At 41.1% G+C, this 20,973-nt stretch overlaps 1 protein-coding gene across 3 annotated transcripts in view; it reads left to right on the forward strand.

Moving 5' to 3' along the window:
- The window catches only part of CHD7 (chromodomain helicase DNA binding protein 7), a 128,543-nt gene extending 114,515 nt beyond the window's left edge, over positions 1-14,028 (forward strand). For 2 of the 3 annotated variants that reach the window (XM_084281950.1, XM_084281949.1), the window contains 15 exons: positions 1,271-1,360; positions 1,874-1,977; positions 3,412-3,541; positions 3,824-3,896; positions 4,114-4,168; positions 4,893-5,121; positions 5,284-5,492; positions 5,633-6,310; positions 6,723-6,883; positions 8,539-8,766; positions 9,012-9,455; positions 10,052-10,273; positions 10,671-10,811; positions 11,263-11,367; positions 12,140-14,028. In XM_084281950.1, coding sequence (XP_084138076.1) covers positions 1,271-1,360; positions 1,874-1,977; positions 3,412-3,541; positions 3,824-3,896; positions 4,114-4,168; positions 4,893-5,121; positions 5,284-5,492; positions 5,633-6,310; positions 6,723-6,883; positions 8,539-8,766; positions 9,012-9,455; positions 10,052-10,273; positions 10,671-10,811; positions 11,263-11,367; positions 12,140-13,093 — 3,823 coding nt within the window. In that variant the 3' untranslated portion in view covers positions 13,094-14,028. The remainder of the gene's footprint in view (positions 1-1,270; positions 1,361-1,873; positions 1,978-3,411; positions 3,542-3,823; positions 3,897-4,113; positions 4,169-4,892; positions 5,122-5,283; positions 5,493-5,632; positions 6,311-6,722; positions 6,884-8,538; positions 8,767-9,011; positions 9,456-10,051; positions 10,274-10,670; positions 10,812-11,262; positions 11,368-12,139) is intronic. The other variant, XM_084281951.1, reaches the window with a different exon arrangement.
- The last annotated feature ends 6,945 nt before the right edge of the window (positions 14,029-20,973 follow it).

A 20,973-nucleotide genomic window follows, 5' to 3' on the forward strand; every position in this document is an offset into this window, starting at 1 on the left:
TCAGCAGCTTATTTACATAGCCACACAGGGAGCGGGGACACCTTACTGGTCCCAGTTATCACGCATACAAAAAGAAGCATGTCTGACATGTTTCGAATTGTAGACATGACCTTGATCCAAATCCCTGCTCTTCCAAGGACTGCTTGAATAACACGTGCAAAACTGGGTATTGCTCCTATTGCATCAGATCTCTAACGAGGAGCTCTCAAAACTGGTGGTCTAAATTTTTCATGCAACTGGGCGATCAGGTTACTGCCTCCCCGGTCACCCTCGCTGTTCCAGGAGCAGCAGCAATTCAACAGTTGCTGTGATGGATTTGGATACAGGGAGAGGGCAGGCTGAATAATCTCCATTTTAGCTGGTACTGATTCTACTTCATGAACTAGGCAGCAGGGGGTGCCCTGAATTGGGTAAACATGGGAGAATATGATGATTTTGAGGTAGATTTTTTTTTTCTGCAAAGATGACCTCTTTTCTAGTCTCCTTGAGAATCCAGAGTCTGCCATTCTCTCTTCTGCCAGCTTAAGCTGTGGCCACACCACCTAACAGCGGTTTCAGAAACGTGGTGTAGCAGAGATGGGGAAAACAAAGATGGGCAAGGAAGGTTTTTCACTTCCTTATAGCACTTAGGTTGTGCACAAGTAAAATTAAATAGCAGTTTGAACTATAAAGAGTAAAAATAGCTAATATCTCCTAAGGGAAATGGGGGATTATTTTTTCCTCCCATTCTCGGAAGCAAAAAGTTGTATAATCTGAAAAACCTGACATTCCATATTGAGGGTTTATTGTAAGGTAGTAAAACCAGATTTTATATCTCGTTTATTCCTACAACTTCTGATGTGCTTCCAAAAATGGTATTAAGGCAGCAGCTGAGGAAATTTTATGAGATAATGAAGCAGAACAGTTACTGAAAGCCATCTGCTCAGTTGTTTACAAACTTGCTTCAATACTTCAGAGGCAGTGGTAGAGTACGTGTCTAAACTTCACAAGCTGCACTAGGTAGAACTAAATGAAATGCGCCGGGGCTGGGCTGCGCTCGGTCCCTCTCTGTGCAGTGTAAGCGGTTGCCAGGCAGGCCTGTTGGAAGCCAGCAGAAAGCACCACACAGAGGTGATTATGTGCCACCATCTGTCACGCTTCAAGCCTACCATACAGCATGGCTAATCAGCCTTGGCAGGATGATGGATGAACAGCAGCAGCTGCCAAAAGCCACTGTTGGCAAACAGTCCTGAAGTTAAGAACTTTTTCCCCCCTCTGCCTTCCTCTCCAGGGTCCTGCTGCGTGTCCGCATGCTGTACTATCTACGACAAGAAGTTATAGGGGACCAAGCAGACAAGATCTTAGAGGGTGCTGACTCAAGGTTAGTGCAAGTGCAGGTTGATTTTTTTGCTTTCTGCTTCTGGCTTATATTAAAGCACATGTACTATAATAATTGCAGCATTTAAAGGTTGTTCTACTTCCTGTTAAATGTCTGTTCTCAAGCAGCCTTATTGTTTTATCAAGCGAAGGGGGTAATTTTCTTCGGGGAGGGAATAGTGTGGGAAATGACAAAAGCAGATTTTCAGTTTTGCTAATGTTGAAGGATTATTCTATCTCAATTTTAAAAATTAAAAAAATATATATAAATACTAAGACCTTAAATGAGTCACGGATGGAAAACCATTGGCATTCTACTCCCAAAATAGCCTAATGTTGTTTTGTTGTTGTTTTAACCATCCTAATTATTTTTCTACATGTTTCAGATTGTGTGTTGGTTTTTTTCTTTTTTTCCCCCCTGCATCAAAACGCATGTTTAAAAAACAGCATGAACTACTTTTTTAACATCTTTGTCTTAGTAGCGTTTTTGAGAATGTGTATAATGCTGTCTTTGCAGTGAAGTAGATGTGTGGATACCTGAGCCATTCCATGCTGAAGTTCCTGCAGACTGGTGGGATAAGGAGGCGGATAAATCCCTTTTAATTGGAGTATTCAAACACGGTAAGTGATGTCTCACTCTGAACAAAACTCAGTTGTAAAGCTTTCTGTGTGTAGGACTGTTCAGTCATAATATTAACAAGTATTGTTCCAAAGAACTGTTGGCTTGTATCTCCCTTTTTTTTTTCTTGCCTGCATTAAAAACCTAATATGAGCTGTAAATATCAGATGCTGTTTTTAAATGTTTGCAGAACATTTGAGAAGAAAACATTACTTTCTTGGCTGTAAATAAAACAAAACCATATTTGTTTAAATAATAGCCAAATAGTAAGATAGATCTCCATAAACTTTGCTTCCAGCACTGCTTCACTTGCTAACTCTGCCAACCAGTGTCAAAGTGGACGGTGGGCTTAACCTCTGCTATTAATCTGTACAAGTGCCTCCTGGGCTTTGTTCCAAGCAATATTTCACAAATGTCAGTGTTGAGAACTCCCGGCTCCCTTGAGTGGGATGCAGCCTTGTTAACTTTGAAAGGCTGGGGATGCAGAGCTGGCATGATATATACAGTGAGCGATTCCTGATTATAATCCCAATTCTCTGGAGGTCGCAGAGGTATTCTCAGCAGCCCAGCCTGACTAAAGGGGAGAATGATGGCTTATAAAACCTTTCATGATTACAGTTTGGCTTGAGGCTCTACAGCAGTTAGGAGCAGTGTGTTGTAGTACAAATCCTAATTGAATTGTGCTGTTCTGCCTATGTACAGCAGCTCTGTTTTGTGGGCTCAGCTGAGGCAAGTCTAGTCTAAAAATCATTTTCCTGCAGTGCACTGTTGGGATCTGCCATTTTCCATCTAGTCAACTTGGGCAGTAAAAAAGCAAACAGCAGTTTGAAAACCATAGAGGGAACAGTGTCATCTTACTGACATGCATCATCCTAAACCTAATAAGACAGGTTCGTTGGCCTTACGTATAACCTATGTATACAGCGTTTTTGCAGCCTGCATTGAGGGTTCCAGCAGTGCTGCAGCTATAAATGTGTGTGTGTTGGGGGGGGTGGGGGGTGTGCGTGTGTTTCCATTCACATCTGCATGTTAGCAGTAGGGAGTTGCTGAATGTGGAGAACCACTGCAAAAGTCATATAGGAACCTTAAACAAGTTTTTCTTGTGAAAGATTTTCACTTTGCCGTATAGAGAGATGACACGGAAGAAAGTTTATACTTTCGATTTATACTATTTGCTAATATTATTGATGTCAAAATGTTTCTTAACTGATGAAATTTGCCAATATGAAAAATTTCAATACACAAATGAAATGTTTTTTTCCCCAGTATCTTTCTTCTTTTAATAAACAGATCCTTTAAAATCACGGTGACAGCTCCTTAGTTTTATTTAAAAATAAATAAATGAATCCAGAATATTATACTTCGCTACCTAAGCCGTTGTATTTACAGTTGATCATAGCTTTAAAAAAAAAAATTGTTTCCCACTCTACATGCAGGTTATGAGAAGTACAATTCCATGAGAGCTGATTCTGCACTGTGCTTTCTGGAACGGGTTGGCATGCCTGATGCAAAGGCCATAGCAGCTGAACAGAGAGGGACAGACATGTTAGCAGATGGCGGTGATGGGTAAGGACGACATGAAAAAATTAATAAACTTTATCAGCATTGTATATGTTGGCATGGATTCATATGTCATATTCTGCTTACATCTCGTCTGAGGACCTGAAGGGATCATATAATGTAAAAAGTATGTAAAATTGTTTACACAGTTGAGCACGAAATATAAATGTGTAACTTGGTACACCATACCGATGGCTTTTGTAGCTTTTTTTGCCTTTTTTTTCCCCAGAAAAATAGCCTCTTCTCAAAAACAACACATTTAAAATATCTGTTTTAAATATTTTATAGAGGTGAATTTGACAGAGAGGATGAAGACCCAGAATATAAGCCAACCAGAACTCCTTTCAAGGATGAAATTGATGTAAGAACTCTACATTTATGTAGTTACTAGTATATATAGTCATAACTGATACTCCATGTTTATCTCAATGTGTAATTCTTAAGTTTGTAAGCTACCAGATAAACATACCTTACAAACATGCTTTTCTGCTGTGTTTGAAAGATAACATATTTTTCTTCTCACATGATAACATATGGTCAAAACTCTAAACTAAAATAACTTCTGTCTTCTCTTAAAGGAATTTGCAAACTCACCTCCAGAAGACAAAGAAGAGTCCATAGAAATCCACCCAAGTAAGATTATATCAAAGACATTTTAAAAAGGCACAAATAGACCATTTAGGAAAAGGTGGACTGCTTGTAATACCACGTGAGGAAATAGGTTGTGTTTTGGGAAAACATCACAGTAAACTTTTTAGTGCCAAATCTTTTCATGCTTCACATCTTTCAAAAACAATTATTTACTATGTTTGAATAATCCCACATTACGGTTTTCTGGGTTTCTAATTACATAGGAGGAATTGTGATGATAAAGACCGGATATTTCATAATGCTGCCGTTGATGTTTTTGCTGAGATAATCTTGAAGTTATTGTAGATATGTTCCTCAGTATGGAGGAAAATTGCCAAGTCTAAGTGAAAATAATAAAGTGGGAAATCATAAGCATAGGTGTTTTCACAGAGGTAGAGTGATATTTCTTAGTAGCATATTTAAAGCTACTGCATTAATTTAAATACTTAAAGTATTCATAATATGTTTGCATTCATAACATTGAATAATAACACTTGATAGTTATCTCTAAATGCTTCAAAAGCATTTCGGAGTTCTTGGAGTTGGATGGTTTTATTCTATTTTTTATTTCCTACCAATGTAGTTATCCTGTTTCTAATTTGTTCTGCACCAATATTAATGAGGCATATGTTCTTATCTGATTAAACAGGAATCCAGTCTTAGCCATAGAAACATTGAAATGTTTAGTGGTGGTTTTGCAGTGCACAAATACTTCTCTATTCTCTAGACAAGCACAGTGAAAGCAATGCAGAGTTAGGCCAACTCTACTGGCCCAACACTTCAACCCTGACTACCCGTCTGCGTCGCCTCATTACTGCCTATCAGCGCAGCTATAAAAGGCAACAAATGAGGCAAGAGGCACTAATGAAGACTGACCGCAGGAGACGTCGGCCTCGGGAAGAAGTGAGGGCACTAGAAGCAGAAAGGGAAGCTATAATAACTGAAAAACGACAAAAGTGAGTTTTTCAGTGATTTTGTTTTTTTTAATCTTCTTTAAGCTTGCGTGTTACCAGTACTTCTGTTTTGAAAGAATAAACTAGAGGGTCTCGGGGGCATTCAAACTGTTTGGGCTGTCCTTTACCCAGCAGCCTCACTTTTCTTGTTTCTTCTTTGACTAGATGGACAAGAAGAGAAGAAGCTGATTTTTATCGTGTGGTATCTACTTTTGGAATTATTTTTGATCCTATAAAACATCAATTTGACTGGAATCAGTTCAGAGCGTTTGCCAGGCTTGATAAAAAGTCCGATGAAAGTTTGGAAAAGTATTTTAATGGCTTTGTGAATATGTGTAGACGAGTGTGCCGGATGCCAGTCAAGCCAGATGATGGTAAGTTTTACTGACTGTAGAAATCAATGTGACTGTTAAGGGGACAGTAGGACTGTTGGAACTTGATTCCTAGATGCAGTGATTTAGAAATGGGCATATGTGTGATTGATGTTAAACTATACAAGTTGCTGTCATTGCAGAACCTCCTGATCTTTCTACTCTGATTGAGCCGATCACAGAAGAACGTGCTTCCAGAACTTTATATCGCATTGAACTGTTACGGAAAATCCGTGAACAGGTTCTTCATCACCCGCAGTTGGGAGAGAGGCTAAAACTTTGCCAACCAAGCTTGGACCTGCCAGAGTGGTGGGAGTGTGGTAAACATGACAAAGACTTACTGATTGGTGCTGCTAAACATGGAGTCAGTAGGACAGATTATCACATTCTTAATGATCCGGAGCTCTCTTTTCTTGAGGCCCACAAAAACTTTGCTCAGAACAGAGGGACGGGTAATGCAAATACTGTCTCTTCTCTAAACCCTCTGGGTGCTGGCTGCAGTCAAACACCACCTATTGTCCCATCCACACCAGTACAAGAAGAAAAGACTACAGAACAAACAGAGTCTAAAGTTGAAGGGTCTGAAAATCCAGCAGCCAAAGAAAAGTCTGATATCAAAGAAGAGACAGAAGTTGCAGATAAGGACACTAAACAGGACTGTGATGCTGAGGCTGAGCCTGGCTCTGTTAAATGTGAATTGAAAGACATAGAAACAAGTACAGATGTAGACCCAAAATCTATTTCGGAAAAAGGCTCAGAAGAAGATGAAGAGGAGAAACTGGATGATGATGACAAATCAGAAGAATCCTCCCAACCTGAAGGTAACTCACTGATCAGATCAACTTTGTGTGCTTACCATGAGCCCCACAGCTGTTCTAATTTAGGCGAGCTGATAAGTAGCATGCAAGGAGTCATTTTGCAGCTTGGGTTGGGGTACAGGTTAGCAGTTCTTCCTTTCCATGTATTGGGTGGCCTGATAAGCTTTCAAAAAAGCTATCCAGCATCAGTGGGGTTTTCTCCCACAAGGGAAGATTTCCAAGATAGCTTATTGATCCAATAAGCACGGTCTCTGTGCCAAGTGCAGAAGGCTATGGCTCTGTCATAATAATGACTGAACAAAAGCCTGAGTTAGAAATGTAGTGTCAAGCATGGTTGTCTTAACCTATTTAGTTAGGTTGACATGGGGTGGTTGGGAAGTTTAGTAGTTAATGCCTGGTCATGATTGTTATTCAGCAGGAGCAGTTTCTCAGGGTAAGAATTTTGATGAAGAAAGCAATGCCTCTATGAGTACCGCAAGGGATGAAACACGCGATGGATTCTACATGGAAGATGGGGATCCTTCTGTGGTTCAGCTTCTTCATGAGAGAACGTTTGCCTTTTCTTTCTGGCCTAAGGTTGGTTGGGGATAGAACGGGATGCATCTTTTTCAAGACAGTTAAAATATGGGAAACGTGTTCTGCAAAGTAACAGAGTGCTTTATACAATTCTGCACTTCTAGTGGACGTGGGACTATTCTCTGTGAATGATTTGTGAAGTGGCATTTTATTCTTCAATTCTGTACAAATCAGCAGAAGAAATGAATGGAATTGCTTTATGGTAAATGGTATCATTTAGTAAAACAACAAACTGCTGACAGACATGAGTTCCACAGAGGCTTCAGAGCTGTATGACCGCAGGATCATACCTCTCACACCTCCATTGACAGAAGCAAATTTATGATTTTGAATTATGGATTTCATCTGCAGAGCAGTCTGCAGTGTTGAGAGCAGAGATTTTGTAAGATCACCTTTTCATTTTGGGGTGGGGAGACTGTAGAGAAGGGTACTGGTGACCTACATGATCTAAGCCATTATGTAATGTTGACAGATGTAATTGTATTAAGGTGCCCTGCAAATATAAGCAGCAGTTTTACACAGGATAAAGCTATATCTTGTTTTGGTAACAATGCAGAAATGTATCTAATACTTTTTTTTTTTTTTTTAATATGAAACTTTAACCTCTTAATAAATGCATACATAATTTAGTACTCTACTTTGCAGAAAGGGTAGAGAGAGAAATAAAGTAGTAATAGTCTTAAGCTTACTAATCACCATAACAGGGCCATCTGGTTTGGGAGGGAGGGGTATGGAGGGGGGGGACCTTGCTCTTAATAGGCTTATTCCTAGAGAAAGCAAGCAGTCTGTTGCAGCTGCTGAGATTTGCTAGTGTCTTTTGCACTGTTTTGCTGTTCAGGAAGCTAACTGATGCTCATGTTCCCTAAGCAGCAGTATTTCTCGTAGTTCTGAAGTTTCTTCTACTTCAGGCAGGTTAGCATAGAATCTGCTTGAATGCCGAAACAGAAATAAAAATGATATTCATCTTCACTGCTTTCAGTATGTATTTTGGAAACGTGAACTAACATCTTATTTCAGGCACAGTGTAAAAATAAAACAAAAAATCCCTAATCTATATAGATTCAGCATAAGTAGACTAATAAACATAATTAGAGATTTTTAGTGTACACGCTTCAGTGAAATTTGAAGTGATAATGGGCGTGGAATGAAAATTGACATTCATTAGATGTCCCTAGGTTGGTGCCCGTTTCATAATGTTGAACTTTATTAATAGTGACGCTAATGAGGATCCACTTCCTAGGACAGAATTGCAGATCCAGCCTCTTGGATCTCAACAACTGCAGCTTTAAGATACCGCTTACAGATGTTTTGATTTTTCCCTTCCTAACTGTTGATTTTGCTAACAACTGAAGTTTAGCAGTGTAAAATAATGTCGAGTTTCTGTTAAATCTGCCAATTGGTATGTTGTCAAGAAAATTTGGTCTGTCTTCCTCTTTCGCCTTAATATAAATGCTTCTTTTAAATGCTAGTGATACTAAATTTTCCAAAATTCACTGTGCATTAGCTTCTGAGAAGGTGATCAGTTAATACTGACCTGCAAGAATAGTTGGTTTTCAGTGTACTTCTTAAGCTTTGCAAGCTGGACTGTGTAGGTACACTCGCTTAACAGGCCACTTTTGCACTAAAGGTTCATTATGTACTTTTCCTTTATGCAGGACCGAGTAATGATCAACCGATTAGACAACATCTGTGAAGCAGTGCTGAAAGGGAAGTGGCCAGTAAATAGGCGCCAGATGTTTGATTTCCAGGGGCTCATACCTGGGTATACTCCAACAGCTGTGGACAGCCCTCTACAAAAAAGGAGCTTTGCAGAGCTCTCCATGGTTGGTCAAGCCAGCATCAGCGGCAGTGAAGATATCACTGCTTCTCCTCAGTTATCAAAGGCAAGGCTGCATCTTTCTCATTCTTATATTTTATCTTGTATGCATTTAGGTACTACTTTTGCATAATAGGAAAAAATAGCATTTCTATTTCTTATCCTATTTAATTTAAAATAGGAAAAATAAATAGTATTACTTTGAATACAATGAAGGCTTTGTTTTCTGAGTTATCTGTTTGGACTTCTATTTTTAAACCAGTATACTAAACAAAGCTTTGTTAATGTTTGGAAATCCTTACATTTCATTAGGAAGATGCACTGAATTTATCGGTTCCACGTCAGAGGAGGAGGAGACGAAGAAAGATTGAAATTGAGGCTGAGAGAGCTGCTAAGAGGAGAAATCTTATGGAAATGGTTGCCCAGTTACGTGAGTCTCAGGTGGTCTCAGAAAATGGACAAGAAAAGGTTGTAGATTTATCAAAGGCCTCACGAGAGGCGACAAGTTCTACCTCAAATTTTTCATCTGTTACTTCAAAGTTTATCTTGCCTAATGTCTCCACACCCGTGTCTGATGCCTTTAAAACTCAAATGGAGCTGCTGCAAGCAGGTCTTTCACGCACACCCACAAGGCATCTACTAAATGGCTCTTTAATAGATGGAGAACCGCCCATGAAGAGGAGGAGAGGAAGGAGGAAAAATGTAGAAGGGCTTGATCTGTTATTTATGAGCAACAAACGGACATCATTGACTGTAGTAAGACAGCAACCTTTTTGTCTCCTATTTGTTCTTCTGTGTCTAGTACTGTCTGAATGTGAGTTTAAAGTGTTGTTATACTCTTGCTAATAGTAATGTACAGTTCTTACCCAACCAGTTTTTGCTTTGTGTTTAGAGCTATTATTTCTTTTTGAACCTGATAAAATGTTGTTTGCATCAAGTTTTTATTGTAGCAGTTTGTGCCTGAGATTTTAGTAGCTTCTACCTTCAAAAAGACAAACACAATTTTCATATTTTTAAAAATTTTTATTGCAAAGTGTATCATATTATAGCACACATTTTGAAGATTAAATTCATCTTTCTTTACCCTGTAGAAGGGGAAGGTTTGGGGTCCATTAACTGGGAATGCATGAAAACTACTCTGTCTTTAACTATGGTCTTTAATGTACAAGGCTGATAAATTTACAAAATTCCCTAATGTGGCAGTATTGCTTCACAGAGTATGAACATTTAAACCCAATTAACTCTTGCCTATTCAGAATCTCCTTCAGCCTTTAACTTTAGACCCTGAAATTATTTCTCCCAGGTAACTGTTGCCTTAACGTGAGACTTAATACTGGTGTTAATGTTTTCAGGAGGATGCAGAAGTGACCAAAGCTTTTGAAGAAGATATGGAGTCCCTACCAGCAAGGAACATTCCATCTCCTGGTCAGCTAGACCCAGACACTCGCATCCCTGTAATCAATCTAGAGGATGGGACCAGGCTGGTGGGAGAGGATGCTCCCAAAAACAAGGATTTAGTTGAATGGCTTAAACTGCATCCCACTTACACTGTAGATATGCCAAGTTATGTACCAGTAAGTATGCGATTCTAGAAGTGTGCTTCTGTTAAGTAAGTTTTACAGATACTGAAACAAATTTCTTCATACGGGATGCAGTCATTGGATTTTGTAGCTGGCTGGATTTCAGTGGAGGTTTTCTCTTTAAGCTACACTTACTATAATATCTAAACACCCAAGAGGCACCAGAATACCAGGGCTAATTTTCTTTTTTTTTTAATATTTATATTTAACAATACGTTAAAACAGTATTTGTGTCAAGTTGTGCAGAATTTCTTCATCTGCTAATAAGATTTTTCTGAGGATAGAATAATTGGGTGCTTCTTAAAATGTTTGTTAGAAGAAGGTTTATTAATGGATGATTTTTGTCAAGAAAATGAGAAACTAAAAAGCAATACATTTCTCTTATTTCCAGAAGAGTGCAGATGTGCTGTTTTCCCCATTTCAGAAGCCGAAACAAAAACGACACAGATGTCGAAACCCTAATAAACTGGATATAAACACCTTGACAGGAGAAGAAAGGGTACCTGTTGTAAATAAGCGAAATGGGAAGAAGGTAAAAATTAAGTTAGTTCAGCAGAGTTGTTTAATACTGTCTTTGCATGCGGAAAGCAGGCTTTCTATTCCAAGCTTTCTTTTTAAGAAAAGTTTAATAGTTTGGCACGGGTATTTATTCTTACTGGAATCTACCACTCCCTTTAATCCTCCCTTTGCTCTTCTGATATGTTCATATCATTTAAGTTGAGAAAATAACTCCTACTTTTTGAAACTGTATAATTTATTTCCTCATATCAGATAAGAATTTCATTACTAGTACTGCCTAAACTGCAGCATTTGACTGTATTTTTTTTAGCACCGTCTTCTCAATCCTAGTATCTTTAGCTAGTTTCCATTTAGTTTTCCACAATCTGAATTGAAAGTCTTCATTGTCATCCTACCTCGATGAAAGTGCATAGGTGGAAAATGTTTGTTTGTGTTTTTAAGTATTACCTTATCTTTTGCATTAGATGGGTGGAGCTATGGCCCCTCCAATGAAGGACTTGCCAAGATGGTTGGAAGAAAATCCTGAATTTGCTGTTGCTCCAGATTGGACTGACATTGTTAAACAGTCTGTAAGTGAAACTTTAATTCCATGCCTCACTGTAGATTACAGCATGGAAAAGTTGAAGGCCGTGTACATTTTTCCGTGCAAGTACTGATGATGATTAAGTCTTTATCTCATAGCTAGTTCTGAGCTGAGGAAATGGTAGCATTAGGAGGGGAGTTACCCAGCTAGGAGAAAATGATGATAGAAGGTTGCTCTGGAGTTAGATTGCAGTACACTGGAAAAATCAGGTACGGTAAAGCAACCTTCAGAATTTGTTTTGTTGTTTTTTTATATTTTATGTATACAAAAATATAAAGCAAGCAGCAATGAATTCTTCATCTTGGTTTGGTAGCTAGCAGTACCCGAGGACTGGCTTTTCTGCCTGCCTTTTACTTGAAAACTGGTGTCTGAAAATAGAGGGCACAATTCTTCAAATACTTATTTTAATAAAATACCACTCGGCATACTGGAGTTCCTTGGAAAGTACAAGCCATGGACTTGTAACTGTAGTATATCAATCTTTTTAATGAAGTTACAGAGTTTCAGCATGTTTTGTTCTGTGTTTAAATAAGCAAAAGGTGTGACTTTGCTTTCTTCAGCTTCTCTTACGTGTTCTAGTGTCATTCAGTTTAGAAGTAGCTAGTCAGCCCCTGCTTTGCCAAGATTGAAAAACAAATCACTTTTGGAATATCCAAATAAGATAATGGAAGAAGTAGGAAGGATTTTTATCTCCAATTAATTGCTGAAATGTATAAAAGATGAGAATAAAACTCTTTTTTTCTGCAACCCCTTTTCAGGGTTTTGTTCCAGAGTCCATGTTTGACCGTCTTCTCACTGGACCTGTTGTGAGGGAGGAAGGAGCAAGCAGAAGAGGAAGAAGGCCAAAAAGTGAAATTGCCAAAGCAGCTGCAGCAGCTGCTGCTGTAGCATCAACTTCGGGAATCAACCCACTACTAATGAACAGTCTGTTTGCTGGAATGGACCTCACCAGCCTCCAGAATCTACAGAACCTGCAGTCTCTCCAGCTCGCAGGCCTCATGGGCTTCCCGCCAGGGCTAGCAACAGCTGCGGCTGCTGGGGGGGATGCTAAAAATCCGGCTGCCATGTTGCCTCTGATGCTGCCAGGGATGGCAGGGTTGCCCAATATGTTTGGACTAAGCGGATTGTTGAATAACCCGATAACGGCTACTACTGGAAATGCCACTACTGCTTCCGGTCAAGGAGAGACTGAGGATGGCGCTTCAAAAGCTGAAGAGAAGAAAAATGAGAATGAAGAGGAGAACAAAGACTCTGAGAAAAGCACAGACACTGTTTCTGCTACTGACTCTGCAAATGGATCTGTCAGTGCTGCTACTGCGGCGACTACCGCCACTGCCACCACTACCACCACCACCAACACTGGATTGCCCGCAAACCCTCTGGCCTTCAATCCCTTCCTGCTGTCTACCATGGCTCCTGGCCTGTTCTATCCATCTATGTTTCTACCTCCAGGACTGGGAGGATTGACTCTGCCTGGTTTCCCAGCACTAGCAGGACTTCAGAATGCAGTGGGCTCCAACGAAGAGAAGGCTACTGACAAAACTGAAGGAACTGCCTTTAAAGATGAAGAAAACCTAGAAGGCAGTGATGCAGAGGAGAGCCTTGATAAAACTGCAGATTCCTCCGTTTTAGAAGATGAAATAGCACAGGGTGAAGAATTAGACTCACTTGATGGGGGGGAAGAAATAGAAAACAATGAAAATGATGAATAACCAGTACCAGTTACAGTTAAAGTGTTTTAAACTTTTGACAAGTGGTAGTCCTACTGTTTACACTCACAGTTAATGTCCATACTTAGTTTTTATAAGCTGTTCTGTAACATAGTGTAGCAAAAAAAAAAAGTTCAAGTCATGTTATACAGATGTGTCAAAAGGTATCTTGGTCATTAAGTATTGTGCAGTGCATTATTTATTATCCCTAGGAGAGATGAAATTTGAGAGGTGATCATGTCTTTTTAAGGAAATTGACATAATGCTCTGCTTTTTTTTTTCTTTTGGTACCATTGGTATTATGAAAAGCAGCAATTTGTAACCGAGTGGCACTAATAGAAGGAAGTGCTGCTTAAAGGAAGGATGAAGTTATATATTTAATTTTTTTATTTTTATTTTTTTTTGCTGTGAAGGTCAAGATGAAATTTACCATACATATCGTACTTGCGCTTCATTTTGACTGTATGGGAGTTCACCCACTCACATGCGCGCACACACCCACACACACACTCTCTCTCTGACAATCTTCATGATAGTGTGAATGTCTCTGTCTTGAGACGCAGCAATAATAAGGCAGCTGTTGAATGTGAAGAGTACCTTTTGGAAATTTACCCGCGGAGAAGGTTCTTACAGGATAAAGCTACAGTTTAATCGTCTCGTGATCTTGTAATGCACTGGTATAAACAAAAAGAAAAAAATCAGGTACCTTTTTTAAATTAAAGGACTTTGTTACTTTAGCCACAAAGCTAAACAGCATTACCTCAACTCTAAACTAGCCTTGAAGTTTACAGACATGACTTTGTAAATGTATTGTTTTTCTTTGTTGTGATGTCTTTTTATTTTTTTTTTCTTTGGAAACTGCTATCATGTAAGATAAGATGTAAATTGCTGCCAACTGTAGTAATGATGCTTTTAATAAAAGTGACCCATGATATGCAGAGATGTAATTATAGAATGCAGTGTTTAGGGACATCACAACTGGTGTTCGCTTTTTGTATTTGCATTGTGGCTTTCTAAAGCATTTTCTGCTCTCTTCTTTAATAGATTAGTGGCTGTAAATGCCGAACTGATTGTCTTCACGGGACTAGGCAGGAAGAGAAACCTTGAATTACCTTCATATTTTCCACTCTAAGTAACTCTACAGAGAGGCACACTAAAAACCCTACTTTACTCCTTCAAAGGGGCATGAGAGACTGAGAATACTTTAAAATGTGTTCAGCATGTGATAATATGGTACACTAAAGAACAAAAGGGCAAAAGAAAAATGAGGCTTTAATAGGCACAATATCTAGGTCATTTATCCTTGGTTAATGGGTAGAAAAACACAATGCTGTAGTGACAGCAAGGGATACAAAGGCTCTGTGGTATCCTGTAGACCGGAGCTTGTGATGCCAGAAACCACTGTGTCAAACAACCTACATGAAACTAAAACTGACCCACTTTTCATAAAAACCAGTGTCTCTTCTGGAGAGCTACTGATTTGTACCCTTTTGTGACCTTTGATATTTGAGATAATGTACCATTGGAGAAGTTCTGTTTTCACAGTGTTGTCACCTTGACACACACATACACAACCGTCTCAATGGTGAGGAGAAAAGGTTAGATTTTCAGTGGAGTACATGAAAAATTAGCTATTTGAGTAGCCAGCTGTGGGTGGACCCCTGTCTTATGATTAATTTTACCTGTGCTTTTGGAAAGCTGGAGAGCTGCAAACCTCGCCCTTGCATCCGCTGTGATTTTGCCCAAGAGCTCAAATGGAGGAGTACTGCAAGGCCAGAACTCAGTCACGAGGAGGACGCATGAAAAGGGGTGAACTCGCCCTGAAAGGAGCATTTCACGAACAATGAAAGTAGATGAGAAATGAAAGCTCAGGAAGTGAGTTTTGTGTGAATGAATCACAGACACGCACTGCTGAAATGAATAGATGTCAGGATGTCTTGTACTGCCACTTAAATATATCATACGCAGTTAATGAAGGTCAGGAAGGAGCTTCTCCCCCCACGTACATCACTGAACAGTTGACGAGGTGTGTTATTCCTGCCTCTTTCGAAAGCATCACACGCAGACCACGACAACAAGTGAGAGGCTGAAAGCCAAGGTACATTAACCTGATCGGGAGCGTTGAATTCACGTTGGCTGTTATTGAAGTTTCTGAGCGGCTGGTGTCTTATTTTTTCATCTACTTAGAGAATTTCCCCTGTAAAAGTTGCTAGGTGCTTCCTGTTGTATTCCACCTACTGATATAAAATAGCCCTCTTTTTTTTTTTTAATTCAGTTTTATAATTCCCAGCAAAGATTTAAACACTAATGATATCCCTTGGGAGGCCTCTTTTTAATTGGCAAGGACAGAAATTATATTGTTAAATGCCACACTAACCCTTTTTATTCTCCTAACCCCCTTCCTATGCTGAAATGAGGAGGAAATTTGGGTAACTGCCTATTTCTGCCTATGGGTTCTTGGCATGGAAACTTCCAAGTCATGGCATAGGGTGTCCCAGGGACAAATAGGTAAATCTTACCCCTTTTTCAAGTGTTCCTCAGTCTGAGTATTACTCATCTGTGTTTCGTAGTCAAAGGAAAACTGAAACTGATGAAGTGTTGCAGCAGAGCAAGTGCCGCAGTGATGGGGGAGTCTCTGTACTCTCAGTGTGCTTTGCCAACAGCCTCGCTTGCTACGGGCCAAACGGGCTGCTCAGCTGTTGAAAAGAAGGTGGCATTTGATTTTTGGAAGGGATACGGGCCCCTGGTATGAAAAATGAAGTGGGGGGATTGCCATCTAATGTCCAAGAAATGTATTACATGAAAATATGAAGGGTTTTCTTTGATATGACACAGAGTTACTAACATGTTAATTATTGCAAAGATCCTTAAAGTTATGAAGTGTCTAGGTGAGTAAAAGTTAGGTGCATGAGATGATTAGAACAGGTACTACTCTGAACTCAATGCCTTTTTGCCTTTTTGCCTTGCACCCTTTTTGCCCATCTCCCTTTGAAGCCTTTTTCTGCCAGCAACCGTTTCTTATTGGACCCCTCCCTCATGGTCACAGAGCTGTTAGTGGGGTGCCAAGGAGTACAAGGGACTTTCTTGTTGCTTTGGAGAAGAATATGTCTGTGTCATAGCAGTGGTCTGCGTGCTAACACTACATGGCGTGCAGTCCTGAGAAGAGAAGCAACAAAACGACAACAAACCCGCTCAGCTAAAGGGCAGATTTTTTAGGACCTTGCCATGGAAGTCTTACGGGCTTGTTTCCTAAATCTGAACTGTTGAGGAGAGATGGTTGAGAGATGTCACTGATGAAATGGCAGACAAATCCCTAAACTGGTCCTAAGTATCTTCTGTCAGCTGTCGTTTCTCGTTTCATATCAGTGTCAAGCAGCGTGCCATGTACAAGCGTACCGCAGGTTGGCACAGCGCATGGCTTTCCCCCGTTGAGGACCTTTGCCATTCAGTATAGCAAAATAAGAATTTTCCATTGAAGAGAAACCTAAGATTTAGGGGGATGGGGGGAGGAAATCGATTGTATTTCTAGTACCAAGCCTTCTGTTGAGTTTCACATTGCATGCAAAACTGCTGGGATGTACAGAATGGCTGTGGACCTGCACCATGCACTTCAGCTGCCTCCAAATCCTCGATGTCGGGCTGGGAATGGCAGGGGGCACTGAGGGCTCTTGGTTCTCCTGCCCCATGCTCTTCCCTGGGGGCCTGAGAGCCCCATCAATGCTTTCTGGCTCCGTTCAAAGGAAGAGAGCACTGGCTGGAGGCTTTGCTGCGCATGCTGTGTAAATAAGCTGTTGTATTCCTCTGGCTGGAAGCGATGCCTTCGTGAGACCTCAACTTGGCTGCTTAAATAGGCAGGTGGTGCTTTGGGCGTATATTCTAATCTTAAGTTGGCAGTTCTGATGAAAACAAGTGAGGGAAGTGAAATGTTAAGAACTGGAGATTGCTGTGATCAAAGCCTGATGAGAGTTTTGGAAGCGATAAAAAATCTTCTAAATGTAAGGTGAATGTGCCGGCTCAGTCTGAGTGCAATCTTAGGTAATGGATTTGGTGCAAAACGGCAAATATTTAGGATAATGTGATCTATACTGCAAAAATATATTTTCTCAAGGGGAACAAATCCCTGCCACTAAATAGTTCAGGTTTTACAGCTTTTATAAATCGCTGTCAACACTGGTAAAACCATTGCATTTACCTTGTTTGAGCCGTTTGTGTTGCCTCAACTTAATGCTGATAGTTTACAATCTGTCATTTGTACTCAGCCTTTGCTTAAAAATGTAGATACCAGTGAGATTTGCAAGTCAGATATTTTATTACAATCCTGGTAATTGCAGCCTGCTTTAAAAGTGAAAACCAAACCCACCCATTTAGGAAGTTTGCTCAGAGCATGTAGATGCAAGAACATATCGAGGCATCAAGCTATTTTTTTTTCCCTTTGTTCCAACTTTCCTAAGTGAGCCTCTTCCCCCAGGTGGCTATGCACAGGCTTTGAACTTTGGATTCATTGATCTGTTGGGCATTTGAGTCCATAAACCGAATGGTGGGCAAAAATGGTGTTCACAGCCCTGGTAATGGCAGCAATGGCTTGCTCTGTGGACGAAGCACGGCTGGCTCCGCTATCGGGGCTCTTGCAGCCCTTCCCTTCTCGGACCCTGCTTCCACCTTTTGGGTGGAGGTGAGTGGGCACCTGTGGGCTGTGCACCAGTGGGAGCTGGGGCAGCAGCAGCTCGGCTCCGCTGCTATCAGCCTCCTCCCACAGGGCTCCTGCTATTGTTGGGCCCGAGGCAGGATTTGCATATCTGTGCCTGCAGAGCTAATGGCGCTCCCTCTGCTCTGAGGCCCTGCAAGGAAACTCCACGAGCCTTCCCTTCCCTTCTCTCTCTCTCTCTCTCTCTTTTTTTTTTTTTTTTTTTTTTTTTCTAAGGGCTAGTAGAAAATAAGAGACGGCCATTGTATTTCACTGCGGAGGCATTGTTCTGCACCAGACAAAGATGGCATATTTCTGCGATCCATAGTTTCTGCTCCTTCAGCCATGGCTGGCTACTGATGAGCAGCTGTGCAGACTCTGAATAGCCTAAGGCATTTCCTAAAACCATTAAAAATATGAATTTTCCCCAAACATGTGCCAAACCCCTCCCAAAAATATGTAGCAGAAGGGGGGAAGCGAAGCCTTTGCTCTTTGTCCAGAACGTGTTTTCCTAAAATCAAACTTTTAAGGCATGCCTGCTTTCAGAGAAAGCCTGTAAGTTCTCTCAAATGTTATCAGCTGTTTCCGGGATGGCTCATAGAAGTGCTGTTCAGAAGAATATTTTTAAAGAAGTGGTTTTTGATTTTTTTTTCTTTAATGATTTTTGTAAAGGAAAGAGGTGAAAGGTTTAAACCAAGCTTATATAATTTTGCTTTATGAGCTAGGCAGGTGCTCATAATAAATTGTGGGGACTGGAGAAAATATTAAAAATCCGTCCTGTTCCTCATCTGCCGTGCATCTGACATTTCTGAGATATCACTGGGGGCTGTCACAGTGAGGACGTGCTTTTTCTTCCCAGCCTTCTTCAAGTTCTCCTCGACCAGACTGGCCATCTTCTGCTGTCTCCGTCTGCAGCAGGCTTGCCATCTGCTATATGGCTAATCAATTCACAAAGGTGCTGCTGGGCAGTGCAGACTCCCTGTCCTCTGCCAATATTTTCTGGAAGTTGTCAAACATAGCTGAATTTGTTCTCAGCTGTCACAATCATCACATTGATTCCAGCTTGTAGCACTCTAGTGACCGGTAGGGTATGTGCTTTGTTTTGCAAGCAACGCTTGCTCTTTTGTGCCCACTTTATTAGGCTGGAGATCTCACCGAAGCCTGGGCCAGCGTGCCTCTCCTTCCTTCCTAATTTCCGTGGGCTGCAGGTGCTGGGTGCCGTTTGACTTCTAAAGTCGCATATTCACGATTTTGGAGGGTGAGCTCACAGCAGAGCAGCAGGGCAGGACTCCCGATTCACTTCCCAATTCTGCCGGTTTCCCCAAGGCCGGTGCTTTCATTGCGCCCCGGTCCCTGCTCCTCCTCTGGCCAACACTGCAGCCACCTGCTCAGATGCTGGATTCGAGGGGCAGGATCCATGCACTTACAGCTCCCTGCATCAAGACAACTTCTGTGCCGTGCTACGCACTGCCCTGATGGTGTGCAGGGCTGAGATTCGGGCTGGAGAGGGCTGAAGCTTTGGTGCAAGAGCCAAACTGACAGACCGCAAGTATTGGTTAGCTGGTTAGCTGTTTCCAACCTCTGCTGCTCTTTTAGCAGAATCCATAGCTTTTATTATTATTTATTTTTTTTTTTAATAAAAGGCCTTACCTCCAGCTTTCCAAGTACCAGTTGGTACCAAGGAGCACCTTCTGTCGTTGGCGCTGTACAACTGCACTAAAAAGGAGCATTCGGGGAAAGAAAAAGGCATCTGCTGGCGTTAAACCACTCCACGTTTCACTTGAGCAAGCTTTTTCATTGCCCTATTAGTTTCCCTTGCCACATGAAGAGCTGCCATCATTTCTTACCTACAGTATATTTATATTTAATCCAAAGGAAAAAAAAAAAAAAAAGCAATTTTCGAGAAGCCGCAAGAGGCAAGCACCAAAAGATCTTTCAGCCTGTTTTCAGCACATGCTGCTAAATACCTCATGTTTGTCAGCTCCTCTTGGCATCCTTTCCACATAACAGCCTCTAATGAATTTGGATCGGCTTCTCTGCTGTGGCTAGTAGGGATCATGCTATGCAGTGACAGCATTTGAATACGTGTGGCATTTGACTGCAACTATTGCATAGGAGGATGTTTTCGTACCTGGCTTTGGATAGGGTTTGGGAAACTGTTTTCATCACTAGATTTCGTTGTGCACAGGCTAAAAGGCAAGAGAGCTTTCTTGCACGCTGTTTAATAAAGTCTTCCTAGAGCAGGTTCAAGTTGGCGTGCCAAGAGGATCTTAACTAAATCGGAACAAATTATGCTTCTCCGCCATGTGCTTCATTTATTCCTCATGGAGAGGTTGCTTTTCAGATCTCTTGTGCCTGTGGTGACCCAAGCTACATTTGCGTGCAGCGATATCAGGTTTTCTTGCTGAGCCTTTGCTGTTTGCACTACAGAAATAATCTGGAAGCTATTGTGGAACATTTTTTAATGTTTGCCTTCGCTCTTTCTGATAGGTAAGGTAGAATATGCTGTGGGCAGGGAAAAGCAAATTAAATCTGCGCTGATCTCATTGATGACCAATGTGCAATAGGGTTGCATGCGAGAGCCTCTGTGTCTGCTGCTTGCAGCTGACAAAAATCACCAGGGGGAAAAACAGAGCCGGGAATTCAGGGAGCAATGAGGAGATTTTTGTGGGAATCCTGCAATTTTGCCTTCCTCGTTCAAGGTGGCCACGGTGCCCTTCTGGCACAGGGTGGAGATGGAAAGGTCCATGGCTCATGCAGTAAAGGCCTGATAGAGTCCTGCTTGCATTGGTGCACTTTGTCTGCAGTGATGCATTGGAGACTGGAGCAGGAAGAGCTTCTCTTTTTGACTCTGTAATCCCTAGGAAAATGTGTGTGCTGGCACAGGGAAGCTCTCCCCCATCCCATCCTAGGCATACTTTAAGCGTTCTGACAGAGGAACGTGGGAAGGGAGCCAGAGGTGACAAAAGCCTCTCGTAACTTATCAGAAAATAATGGTTTCATTTGCAAGATGATAAATTGCTGGTATGAATCAGTAGCAAAACACAGAGCTTTTCCCTCGTGATTCCCATCACCACTCACCCTTGGACTCGGGCAGTTAGAACATCCCTGCAAAATGCACGTAGGATGGGAACGTGTCGTGGGCTTGCTGGTGCTCACTAGATAGGTGCTGGTCAGATTTGAACCACAGAGCCCATTT

This window comes from Netta rufina (assembly GCF_964035555.1).
Source record: "Netta rufina genome assembly, chromosome: 2".
Taxonomy (NCBI): Eukaryota; Metazoa; Chordata; class Aves; order Anseriformes; family Anatidae; genus Netta; species Netta rufina.